Below are 13,613 nucleotides of genomic sequence, written 5' to 3'. Positions count from 1 at the left end.
AGGGTTGGCTGGGGACCAGAGCCCTCAGCTAAGCCAGGGCACTCCCCCAAGTGGCAACCAGGACATCCTACCGAGCTCTGTGTCTCTGATGCCAGCTTGTACCCATCACTGCCTCTGTGCTCGACTTCTCTTTTTCACTTGAATGTGTTTCTTATCTTCTCCAGGGCTGAGGTCACCCCTTTGTGTCAGTAGCAGTCTGTTCTTGTTCCTTTCAGTCCTGGCAAGAAAAAGCAGGAATTCTAAAAAGCGGCAGTTATCACTCCTGGTTCCTTTGTACAGCGCCCCGTGAATAATTTATTTGGATTCGAAGGGCTGGAGACGGAAAAACATATTGGACCTCGCGGTAACCAGGTGGATCCTGTGTTCAGCACTTGAATGCAGAGGGAAAGAGAAATGTGTCTTTGAAATCAGAGAAGATTTTGAGCGACCTGAGAACACAGGTGGAAGTGCTGGAGACGGGCAGACAGCAACAAGAAGGAGTATTTTTATAGCACATAAAGGTCACCCTCGAGTTTCCCACGTGCAAATCCTATATTCTTTGCAGCTGGGGTTCGAGGACAACTCGGTCTGGAGCTGCAAAACTCCGGGAGAGGTCGAGCCCAGGCACTTCGCAAGTGCCTCCTGCTGCACTCGATACCTGGATTAAACAAAGAAAATTGTGTTTGCCAGGCGCGCTCGCTGAAGTCACAGGATTCCGCGTATCATGCAGCAGTCTGGAATTTCTACAAAAACTCATCAGAAGGGGTATGCTGCCCGCCACGCGGAAGCAGCCGTCCACCGGACTTTTCAGATCAAAACGTTTAGTACAGAGTTGAAAAACCATGTGATGGTCATGGATTTCGTGAAGAGGAACTGGTTTCCCTCCCAGAGAAGAGCCAAAGTTTGTATCATCCATATGTATCAAGGCCTGAAGACAGCTGAGCAGCCAGCCAGCAGATACGAGGTAAGGTTGAATTTGGGCACACACCTCGTTCAGAGAAACGGAGTGTTGCTTATCAAACAGACAGGTCAGATGTTCTATCTGGTCTGATAAATCGTCGGTTTGTAGTTTTTCCTGAGGTATTTGGAAAAGACTTTCTCATCTCTTAATTTACTTCAGGTTTTGAGATATGAGGGGCCGGGAGCATAGTGGATAACGAATTTACAGGTGACACATGTCTGCATCTACAACATTTAATAGTGCACCAAACAGTTGGATAATTTGTATCCACCTTTAGAAACTGTGGTGCATTTCTGGGAGTTAAATATTCTTAGCTCTGTAAATTTGCAATCATTTATTTTTAAAAACAAATTCCTGTTTGTTTCCTGATGGGTTTTGCAGGAGAATATCTATGACTTGCCTTGATGAAGTTAAAGTAGAATGATTTAAGTTACACCAGTAAGAATGGGCTTGTATTTTTTTGAGGGTGAGCTCTTATTTTCAAGCAGAAATGACTTTTTGTGGGAGAAAAAGGAGAACTTGGGAGATTTAGAATGTCAAAGTGAGATAAACACATTACTCTGAAACATGTTTGTATTCTAAAACTAGAATAAGCCACAGGCAGTTATCCTTCGGAAGATAAACACACATGAAATCTGATCACTGCTTTATGGTACATGGACTAAATTATGAATGACATTGTAATTGATTCCCATATAGCTCACTTACCCATCCCTTTTGATAAATGTAACATGCAAATTGCTAATGTTTTATGGAAAGGCAACCTTTCTGAATACTTATGCTGTTATTAGGAAAGGCTTCCCGTGAATGCTGGCAAAAACTCCAGGTCTTTCTTTCCCCACACGGGGCTTTCTTATTCCAGAGCAATGTCAGAACCTGTTCTGCAGGGTTCAAGGCTGGCTTCTCCCAGTGCGGGCCCTGGGATTGTGAATTTCCACGTTCACCACAGAGATATAAAGGCCACGGAAATAATGGTGTTAATTAAATTCAGTAATAGTTGTTCATTGGTTCGTTGCCCAATCAACCAGAGCAAGAGGTGCGCAATTAGAATATAATTGAAGGAAACCAGAGATGTTATTATTCACAAGGAATTAATCAGATGGGGACAGAATTTTATCATTGTATCATTTTCACTGAGGTTATTTTTCAGTCCTCCAGAGACAGAGAAAAACTTGTTGAATTATATCAGCTTGCATTTTTTAAAAAGTGTTCATGGCTCCATTTTAAAACCCTCAATGGCAAAGAGCAGCTCTTGTGTTCCTTTTGTTTGTTTGTTTGTTTTGGTTTGCATAAAGCTTTGTATATTCCTATAGCAACATTGAAGGTAACAGTGTGGAAAAGTGCATCTTTGGAGGAGATTGTAAAAAACATCTATTATACTGACAGTTGCAGCTACAGCATTTTTTTTGTGTGACTCAATTCCCCCCCAAGCCACATTTCCAAATACAGCCAACAATTGAGGCTGTGTGCCTGCTGCTTGAGTATAACCTGGAGTCTAAAGGCTTATGTTCAAGTGAGTCTGAGACCCACAGCAATCAGCCTGGTCAGCTGGACAGTCCTCACTGTCTGTGATTTCAAAGGCGGTCCAGGCAGGGCCTGCTTCCTCCACTCAAGGGCAGGCCAAGTTTGAAAACTCAGATAGGATCTGCGCCCCGGATCCCTCTGAATTCCGAGCTCTGTTCTTTTAGTAGCAAAAACATTTCACTTTAAAATGTTCCACGTCCATTGAACTGTTCTTCGTGTTATTCCCACTGGGGCATGTCAGCCATTTAGGTTAGGAAACCCAGCAAGAAGGCAGCTTCCTTGCTCAGTTTCCAAGCTGAACTGACGAGAGCCCAATTAACAGCCTCTGGGTCCTGTTACACTTGGCCCAGTGACCCCTTCTCTCTCGAAGGCTCCAAGGCCGTTGGTTAATCTGCCAGGGCTTTAACCATAAAGTACCTGATGGGGTGAAAAATGAGCAAGGTCACTGCGATGAACTCTCAATGCACAAAGGTGTTAGATTAAAGAAGCTGGCTGGTTCTCCAGGAAGAGGGAGTTTGGGAGATTTTGTTTCTGTAAAAACCTTATGGATTTCAAGTCCTCCTCAGGAAGACAAACAGATGTATTTGAGATGAGTTTAAAGTCTAAGGCGGGCACTTTTCTAAAACTGTGACCTTAGTCCTGAGCTGTGTTAATGCTTGGAGATGCTGCCTGTCATCTGGGACAGACCTAACTCTGGCCCAGGGATGGTCCAGCCATACTCGTTCCCTTGCTTCAAACTGCCTTGCAATAGGCATGAGAAGCAGATGTACTGTCACATCTGAAAGGCAGCGAGGACTGGAAGCAGGTGGTGGGGAGGGGGCCGAAGATCCTGCTCTTCGTGTTTGCAAAGCCTTGATCCCTGCTGACTCCAAAACGCCCCAAACTATTAAAACCACAGTATGTTCAGAGCCTTTCTCCTCCTGCAGACATACCTGATAAATTTCGGACGTCAAAATAACCATAAGTGGGCAAAGGAGATGGCTTTTCATTTCAGTTCTGGTTGCCGTCAACAGCGCGGCCACCTTCTGAGATTCCCCATGAAGCAGCGCGTGGACAGTTTCCCTGATGTTAGAAGGGAAGCCAGGTGGAATTCAGAGATGTGCTCACATCTCCCAGAGTTGGAATGTGAGTGGGCATATCTGTTAATTGACCGCGGAGACCATTCTGATGATAGGCGTGGGCTGGGGCATGCCAGCCAAGTCTCACCCGTCTGTCTTCACGTAGGTGACAGTTTCTAACACATTGAATCATTAGATGGACCAGGGAAGGTTTCTGTATTTGGTGATCACCATTTAGCCGTGCTTCTCAACATTTCCCCAAACCTCTATCGTTTCCATCTCCCCTTCCTACTCCTCCTTTTTTTTTTTTTTTTTTTTTTTTTTTTTTTTTGGACTTGGCTGTGTTGCTTAATTCAGGCTGAATAGAAGAATCATGGCAAACTTTTATTTTTTTATATTTATCTATCTTTTCGATAACGTCTACCCTCTGAGGAGTTTAGACATATGCACGCACCCGTAGTACCGTCGCCACAATCAAGGTACTAAACATATCCATCACTGCTAAAAACTTCCTTGTGTTCTTTTGCGTGTTGGTTTTTTGGTGGTAAAAACACTTACCATGAGATCTGTCTTCTTAACGTATTTTGAAGTAACAGTACCACGTTGTTAAGCATAGGCTCTGTGTGGTATAGGAAAGCTCTAGGGCTTATCCCTCTCGCATAACTGAAGACTTATACCATCGAGTAGCAGCTCCACCCTCCCCCCCTCTCCCCCATCCCCTGCAACCGCCATTTTATCTTCTGCTTCGATGAATTTGCTTAGTTGTTATACTTCATACGAGTGGAGTCATGCAGGACAAATCATGCCATTTGTCCTTCTGTAACTGGTTAATTTCACTTAGCATAACGTCCTCTAGTTTCATTCATGTTGTCACAAATGGTAGGGTCTCCTTCTTTTTTAAGGCCGAATAATATTCCAGTATGTATACATTACATTCTCTTGATCCGTTCATCTGCCGGTGGATATTTGGGTTGTTTTCTCGTGGTGACCTTTACAAGCTACATATGCCTGTGGCCCAGCCAAGGCCCTTGTGACCCAGAGTGGGTGTTTGATTTTGCTGTATTCCTTTAAAGAGCATTGAACTTTGTTCTGGCATGAGGTTACATTCCTTGAAACCACTTTGATCCTTTGAGTCTTACTCCTCGGCAGATTTTGGTCAAGGGCAGTGCTTCTCGATCATGGGTGATTTTGCCCTTCACCCACACCCCGGAGGATACTCGGGAATGTCTGCAGACATTTTTGGTTGTGACAGCTCAGGAAAGATGCTACTGGTACCAACTGGGGAGAGGCCAGGGATGCTGCTAAATATCCTGCAGCGCCCAGGACAGTCCCCTGCGCCCAGAACAGAGAACTGCTCAGCCGGAAGTGTCCGGAGTGTGGAGGCTGAGGAACCCTGATCTCGGGCTAATTCAGGCCCACTAATCTTTAAAGTTTATTTTATTCAAGTAGAGTTGATTTACAGTGTTGTGTTAATTTCTGCTGTACAAAAAAGTGATTCAGTTATACATATATATACATCCTTTTTCATATTCTTTTCCGTCGTGGTTTATCACAGAATACTGAGTATAGGTGCCTGTGCTCTACAGTAGGACCTTGTTGTTTATCCATTCTACATATAAGAGCTTGCATCTGCTCACCCCAAACTCCCCTTCCATCCCTCCCCCAGCCTCCTTCCCCCTTGGCAACCACAAGTCTGTTCTTTATGTCTGTGAGTCTGTTTCTGTTTCGTAGGTAAGTTCATTTGTGTCATATTTTGGATTCCACGTATAAGTGTTATCATATGGTATTTGTATTTCTTTTTCTGACTTACTTCACTTAGTATGGTAATCTCTAGGTCCATCCATGTTGCCGCAGATGGATTTGTGTCATATTTTGGATTCCACGTATAAGTGTTATCATATGGTATTTGGTGATATCATATGGTATTTGTCTTTCTCTGTCTGACTTCACTCAGTATGACAATCTCTAGGTCCATCCATGTTGCTGCAGATGGCATTATTTCATTCTTTTTTATGGCTGAGTAGTATTCCATCGTATATATGTACCACATATATATATTCACCTGTCGATGGATGTTAAGGTTGCTTCCGTGTCTTGGCTATTGTGAATAGCGCTGCTGTGGACATAGGGGTGCGTGTATCTTTTCAAATTACAGTTTTGTCTGGATATGTGCTCAGGAGTGGAATTGATGAATCATATGGTAACTCTATTTTTAGTTTTTTGAGGAACCTCCATACTGTTTGCCATAGTTCAGCCCCACTATTAAGGCATGATCCTTGTGAGGACTCAACTTAATGTCCCATGTATGTGAGATTTTTCCATCAGGGCCAGTGGGAACACAAACTGGCCCTGTTTCCAGCTCTGGGTGAGGTCCTGAAAGTGTCCAACTTACTACTGTCTGGCAGTTCTTTTCCTGGTTTCAGGCAGTTTTCCCTTAAGCATGTGCAAATGAGTATTTGGCCAAAGACTGGTGGGCCCCCTGGCAGGTTGCTAGAAACTCTCTTTCCTTGCTATTCCTTGGTATTTGGCTGCACAAATTCTAGTCACCTCAGCCTCTCTGAATCCTCACCCCTGCCCTGTCCACTCAGTGAGACCCCAGGGTCTCTCGAGCGTCCCCTTCCCAATACACAGCCTGGAAACTGCTTCTAGATGGGGACAATTGTAGGGCTCACCTCTCTGGTTACCCCTCCTAGGCCCGCTTTTCTTGTGCCCAGTGTCTGGAAACAGTTGCTTCATAGCTTTTGTCTGGTTGCTCCATCACGGCTGGAAGTAGGTGTGTCTGCCCAAGTGGTTTTGATGTCCCACTGGAGGTGAGAAATGCCACTCTGGGCTTCGATGAATGTTTTCCAGTGGTTGAAGTGAACCCTTAGGTAGTATGAAATAAAAGCACTCAAGTTTTAAGTGCTTGGGCTTCAAGATAACTTTATTCAGGGAATAAAGAAGTCACTGAGACCAAACAGAAGGTGACACAAACATTCCCTGTCTTCTCACAATTATCAAAAGGTGCAAAACAGTTTACCTATTTCCAAACCAAGCTGAAGAGACTTAGCCAGATCAGAGTCTTCTGAGTTTCACTTTTCTTTCTGAAGACTTGGCCTCCGAGTGGTATTTTCCCTGGGAGATGCTGGTGGCTCTGGCTGCAGGGAAGGCACTGAGCCCTCCAGAGTCAGGACTGAGAAGAGGACATTTCACAAAGGACAATAAATATTTCAATTAGCTTTGCCGCCCAATGACCAGGTCAGAAACCTCTGCCTCATGTGTAAGACCTGAGAGTGTACTTGGTGATCCTCCTGGAATCTCGTAGAAGCTTCAACACTCATCCATTGGCGATGGCCGGTAGCCTCTGTCCAGATGCAGGAGGAGGGAATCCAAGAGGCCAAAATGGAGCGACCGCCCTTGGGAATCAGCGCTGCCCATTTGCCACACCAGCCCCTCCCTGCTCCTGCCAGTGGGAGGCTGGCCGCCAGGGGGCGAGGTCCTGAAGAGGCACAAGAGGTCAGAGGTCTGAGATGAGTTTTGATACGTCAAGAAGCACACCTGGTGACTGAGGTCTCCACGTTAACTGCACTGTGAATGTCTATGAAAGAAGAAGTACAAGTTGATCTGGAATGTTTACAGCCAAGCCTCCTAAGACCTATCTGACATCATTTTGGCCAACTTCCATCGGGAAATTGTTCGTGGGTGGGGAGGGGGACTGCGTCAGCCAAACCAAGGCAGGAGAGATGGTAGATGAAAGGGGGGGTGTGACCAAGACCCGGGGCACTGGATGGAGTCTTTCTGGGGTCTTGATAGCTGAGTGACCTTGGCAAGTTTCCTGACCTCTTTGAGCCTTAGTTTCCTCATGTGTGTTCATGGGAACCATGGTGACCTCTTCCTTCTAGGGCTGCTGGGAGGAATCAGGGAGATGCTCTATATAAAGGCTGAGCCTCGGGCCTGGCACGGAGGCAGCATTCCGTAAAAGTGAGTCGTTGTTGGTGTTCAAGTTCCAGTGTGCCTTTTTCTGTCATCCCCAACTTTGAAGCAGAGCCATGGCATGAAGATGCGGCCCAAGCTAACTGTGACCAGTGCTTTGAGGATGCTGCCCCTGTGCCAGAAGTCCTGTTTCAACTGGGTGAACATGGCATGAAGATTGGACCCAAGCTAACTGTGACCAGTGCTTTGAGGATGCTGCCCCTGTGCCAGAAGTCCTGTTTCAACTGGGTGAACATCCCCTTCCTAGCTTCTCCTCACTGAAAGTGCCAGGGGACGGGGACTTATGACCTCCTATACCCTTGGCTCCATTCCCGGAGCAATTCAGAGGTTAGTCACTGAGTTGCCCTTGAGCTGAATGCACAGATTCTACTCAGAGCCCACCCAGTCCTGTGGTGAGCTGCAAATTCCATCTGACAGGAGATTATTGAGAATGTGTGTTCACACACATCCGATTCCTGCCTGGTAAAGCCAGGGTTAAGTCAGGAAGTATTAACAGGGCATTTTTTCATGTAAGTTGTACCCTCCCTTGAACACCTACCAGGATCTGAATGGGGTTTGTCACCTCATAAAGCATTGAATTGCCCTCACACTTTAGTGTCCTTCAGAATCCTCAAGAGACCTTTCTAAGAATGTAGACCCCTGGGCTCTGGGAAAGGGTGGGGTCCAGAAATCTCTGGTTCTTTTTTTTTTTATTTTGAAGCTCTTAGATTTTATTTTAAGTACATTGGGAAATCATTGGAGAGTTTTAAGCAGAGGAGTGACATGTTCTCTTTTAAAATTGAATTATAGTTGATTTACGATGTGTTAGTTTCAGGCGTACAGTGAAGTGATTCAGTTATCCATATATATATATATATATATGTTTCGTATCCTTTTCCATTATAAGATATTGAATATGGTTCCCTATATTCAGTATATAGCTATGCAGTAGGACCTTATTGTTTATCTATTTTATATATAATAGTTTGTATCTGCTAATCCCAAACTCCTAATTTATCCCTACCCCCCCTTCCCCTTTGGTAACCATAAGTTTGTTTTCTATGTCTGTGAGTCTGTTTCTGTTTTGCAAATAAGTTCGTTTGAATCATTTTTTTAAAGATACAGCATATAAGTGATATCATATGATACTTGTCTTTGTCTGACTTGCTTACTTAGTATGACAATCTCTAGGTCCATCCATATTACTGCAAGTGGCATTATCTCATCTTTTTTATGGCTAAGTACAAAAATCTCTGTTTTTAACATAAAAACCAGGTGATTCTGATACAGGTCTGAAACCTTGATCTGGAAGTTTCAGACCGATATTTTCCAACCGCATGAACCAAAGAGAAAATGACAAAGAAACCCGTGCGAATTGCCTGTGTTGAGAAAGCCGGTGTGAAGGGGCATGGCGGGGGTGTGGGGGGAGATATGATCAGAGAGCGGAGTGGCTGGACCACTCTGTGCAAGGAGAGTTGAGATGGGGATGGAACAAAGGGGACTGTGTTGGTTGGTCCCTGAATTGCCTCATTGATCCTCACTACAGCTGTGCGAGGCACATGAGCCCTGTTTTTCCAAAGAGAAAATTCTGCGAGGCCCAGATAGATGATGCAGGCTGCACAGAGACACAGGAGCGGCAGGAGGGAGCTTCTACCTTAGTGACATCCTCCTCTGCGGTTGTGTTTCTTGCAAGGTGTTGGGGGAGAAGAGAGGGACGCAGCTTTTGTCCTGACAGCAATAGCTGGGGACCTAGGGGACTTCAGAGCTGGTCCTAGAGAAACTAAACCATGCCAGAATCAGGTGGGAAGAGGCAGTAGAGAGCCCACTGACTCTCTCCTTCTGCTTTAGGCATCTTTCCTTCCCGTGGCTTTTTCATTAAGCACCTTCTTCTGGTTTCTAAGTCCCACATGGGTTCTCAGTGCCCTCTGTTTCTGCTGTCCCAAGTTCTCTTCCCTTTCTAGTGGAGCCGATGGACAAAAGAGGAAAGATTGGGCTGGATCATTTTATAAAAAGTATCAAGGACCTACTATGTGCCAGGAACTGTGCTTGGTGCCGGGGACACAGAGTTGCAAAAGGCAGGGTTCCGGCCCCTTCTCATCATCTGGTCGGGGAGGCAGCCAATGAATGCCAAGTCAGGGGGTCTACAGAGAGCTGTAGACCCAGAGAACTCAACGAGACTGCACAGGGGAGGAGACCTCTGGGCATGTGCTTCACGGGAGATTGGGAGTTTCTCAGGACCAGCAGGGAGGGTGAGAATGTGGGGTAAGAATGGAGAAGGGGAAGACATTTCAGGCAGCTGGAATGGCAACTTCTAGGTGGTGCACAGGCAGGCAGAACCTAAACAGAACTCAGTAATCTCTAGAACTGCGGCTAGAATTCACAGGATGTAGTTCCTGAGAGGAGGGAGCCAGGCAGAGAAAGAGCTCCAGACATTTCCTTCAGGTTCCCTTGAGTCTGCAGATGAAAACCAATCTGTGCTGTGAAACTTCACAAGGCCAAAGAACAACTGGCAAGGGAAGAACAGTTACTGGGAAGCTATCAGGTGAACAATTCTCAGTGCTCACTTAGGGCCACGGATCATTGAAGTTCCCCACCATCCAGAATGTAGAGACCTCATTGAATGTATGGTAAATTCAGTAGAGATTCTAGAAGGGTTCTGCCTTGGAAGTCTGCTAAACCAGCCCTAGAGTAAAGGCTGTCTTAGGTCCATCCTATAGCAATTTAAAACACAATTCTTGAAGAATCAAGCTGTTTCACAAGTAGTTTAACTGCCGGCCAGAACAAAGTTTAACATTCCTTAAAAGATTACAACAAAATCCATCAAGCAATGATAAAAAATTTAAAATATCTGGCATCCAGATAAAGCTTGCTAGGTATTTGACAAAGCAGGAAAGTATGATTTTAACCAGGAGGAATTACGATTAATAGAAGCAGATCCATAAATAGGAGAGATGATGGAATAGCAAGCAAGGACTTTTTAGAAAGCTCTTATAAATATTATAAATATATTTCTTTCCCCTTAAAGTCAAGGATTTAAGGGAAGATATTACCACAATGGGAAGAGAAGTAATTGATATAAAAATAAACCAAATAGAACTTATAGAGAAGAAAAAAATGATTCTTTAATACTATCTGAAACGGAGATTTCACTAGATGGGATTAACAGGAAATTGGATGCTATAGAAGAGAAGATCAGTGAAATTTCTAACTGCAGAGAGAAAAAAAGAGAGGGAGAGATCTCAAGACACCCAAGGCACATATAATTAGAATCTCTGAAAGAGTGGGGATGGGGTGAGGGTAGGAAAAATATTTGAAGAAATAATGGCTAAAAATTTTCCTAATTTAGTGGAACTTATGTCAAAGCATTGCTTGTCAAGTATATTTTATTAATATATATACCAAGTATACTTGGCAGAGGCCAGATCATCAAGATTGGGCCATGTCACATTAAACAGTACATATTTCAGTGTTTCCCAGCATGGTGGTCCACAGCATTATCAATCAGCATTCTGCAGTCCAAGGAATATGTTTGTTTCCTAGTGCTCACTCTGTATAAATTAACTGAGGCAACTTGTTTATTTACTTATGACTGAGATAATATCAATTTAGTTTAGGCTCATACATAGTTTCAGCTCTGATTGGCTATCAGAAAAAAACAAAACAATCTGGCAGATACTACCTGTGTTATTCTTCTACTGCTGCAAAACAAATGATCGTATACTTGGTAGCATAAAACAAGACCTATTTATTATTACACAGTTTTGGCCTCTCTGCTTAGGGTCTTTCCAGGCTGAATCAAGGTGTCAGATGTGGCTGTGATCTCATCTGCAGCTCAGAGTCCTCTTCCAAGATCCCGGGTCATCGTCAGCTTTCAGTTCCTTGTGGCTGTAGGACTGAAGTCCCCCTTGTCATGGTGGCTCTTGACTGACATGCTCAGCTCCTAGAGGCTGTCCTCAGGTTCTTGTCATGTGGCTCCGGCCATAGGCAGTTCACAGCATGTTTGTTTGCTTCCTCAAGGCCAGCAGGACAATCTCTGTTGCTTTGAATCCCTCTGATTGCTTGAAAAAACACACCTGATTAGGCCAGCCCCACCTGGTATGATCTACCTTGGATTAACTCCACATCAACTGATTAGCAACCTTAACTGAATCTGCAAAACCCTTTTGCATGTAACATGACTTAGTTGTAGAAGTGATAGCCCGTTGTATTCACAGGTTCTGCTCGCACTCCAAGGAAAGAGGACGTATGATACATGTGAGTATTCTGCTTACAATACTGTATTTAAAATTTTGTATCTGTGCAAAAAGGGAAATAATAGGAGCCCTTGGAATTGAAGGCACATAGGTGTGAACCTCTGTCTAGCAGCTTCATAAGGAAAGGGGCCCCTAATCTGTTCTAGCTCACGACTGTGTCCCCAGCACCAGGTCAACCTTCAAGAAACATTGTGGGATACATGTATGGATGAACGAACGACCAAGAGTGCATGAAGTGTGTTTTAGGTGAAAACCTGAGGCCGGAGTGAGTGACGTTTGACGACTTTGGGCGTGGCAGAGAGAGCGTCCTCTGATTGGATATGTTAGGCTCGCTTCCAGATTCACGCGTATTTTAGTGATTGACAGACAGACGTCAGCTCTAGATTGCCAAAATGAAGCTCCAAAATAGAGGTCATTCCATTTACTCCCCTTTGCATTAGTCAAATTCCGAATAGAGAAATTGTTTCATTTCCTCTATGTGAGTCTAATGTATATCCCTTCTCCATCCAGAAGAGACTTGGAGACAGCTCCAAAAAGGAGTATCTTGGAAAACATCCAGGATTTAGGAATCATCATGTTTCAGAGAAACCAACAGGGCTGAAGGCAAAATGGGGGCATGATTTTCTTAAAGCACACAACAAGTTGCTTTTGCCATTTTGTATCGAGAACAAGAAGCCTCTTCCCAGCAAAGCCACTGCAACCAGGGGCGAGAGGGTGGGCCCTCAAGCGGCTACCCTGTGGAGGGCTCAGAGCCTCTGATCCAGTCCTCCATTTACAGAAACTTCACAAAACTCATTATTTTAGCTACAGGTGTGCTCCGCTCCTCACTAATGAGTTCTGGACACTGCTGGCTTCTCCAGCTTAGCTGCTTTCAGTGGTGCTGGGTTAGGCCAGGGGTGTGAAAGGGACTGGGTCTCGGTTGATGGACATGCAGAGGGGCCCGCGGTGCATGGGAGATGCGGAGGGCTCAGATCCACACTGTTTGCTCCTCGCTGTTGATGTAATATCCGGGAACAAATGCCTGGATATTTGTTCCAAATGCTCCAGATGCCTGCGTGCCACCATGCCAGCTCTCAGACACAGGGCACAAGAATACGATGACTTTCCATGCAACAGTTCTGCAGTAAATGGCCACTCACTTAGGTCTGGCTGTGTCATTTGAGGGGACCAGAACAAAATGAACATGCGGTCCCCATGTTAAAAAAAACAGGAATAAGAGTCATTTAAGGTTCTAACGTAAGTCTTTTTCCTTTCTTCCACGGTCTTGCTCTTGATTTGTTACGATGGTTCTTATTTGCTATTTAGTTGGTGTAAGTAAAGAAAAACTAAAAATTTAAATTATTACCATGAATTTTACTGTTCATCTTTATGTTGTGTGATCTCAGTTTTAACACAAATATTAAAACATTTAACTCACCTGTGGAATTACTGAAATGATACAATTTTAATTTTTAATCTCATCCATGCATATATTTTCCTTTTTTAAAAAAATGTTTTGAAGTATAGTTAATTTACAATGTTGTGTTAGTTTCAAGTGTACATCAAAGTGATTCAGTTATATACATATATATATATTCTTTTTCAGATTTTTTTTTCATTATAGGTTACTACAAGATATTGAGTAGTTTCCTGTGCCATACAGTAGGTCCTTTTCCTTTACCTATTTTATATATAGTAGTGTGTATATGTTAATCCCAAACTCCTAATTTATCGTACCCCCCTTTGGTAACCATAAATTTGTTTTCTATGTTTGTGAGTCCATTTCTGTTTTGTAAATAAGTTCATTTGTATCTTTTCTTTGATTCCGCATATAAGCGATATCATGATATTTGTGTTTCTCTGACTCATTTCACTTAATATGATAATCTCTTGGTCCATCCATATTGC

At 43.9% G+C, this 13,613-nt stretch overlaps 1 protein-coding gene across 3 annotated transcripts in view; it reads left to right on the top strand.

Moving 5' to 3' along the window:
- The first annotated feature begins 703 nt into the window (after positions 1-703).
- Positions 704-13,613, top strand: part of LOC102991696 (disintegrin and metalloproteinase domain-containing protein 12) — a 698,539-nt gene continuing 685,629 nt past the window's right edge. For all 3 annotated transcript variants that reach the window (XM_055081255.1, XM_024121217.2, XM_024121215.2), the window contains exon 1: positions 704-943. In XM_055081255.1, coding sequence (XP_054937230.1) covers positions 704-943 — 240 coding nt within the window. The remainder of the gene's footprint in view (positions 944-13,613) is intronic.

The sequence above is a fragment of the Physeter macrocephalus genome, chromosome 20 (assembly GCF_002837175.3).
Source record: "Physeter macrocephalus isolate SW-GA chromosome 20, ASM283717v5, whole genome shotgun sequence".
In the NCBI taxonomy this organism is placed as follows: Eukaryota; Metazoa; Chordata; class Mammalia; order Artiodactyla; family Physeteridae; genus Physeter; species Physeter macrocephalus.
Note: the sequence above shows the minus strand (reverse complement) of the source record. Positions and strands in the feature narration are given on the sequence as shown.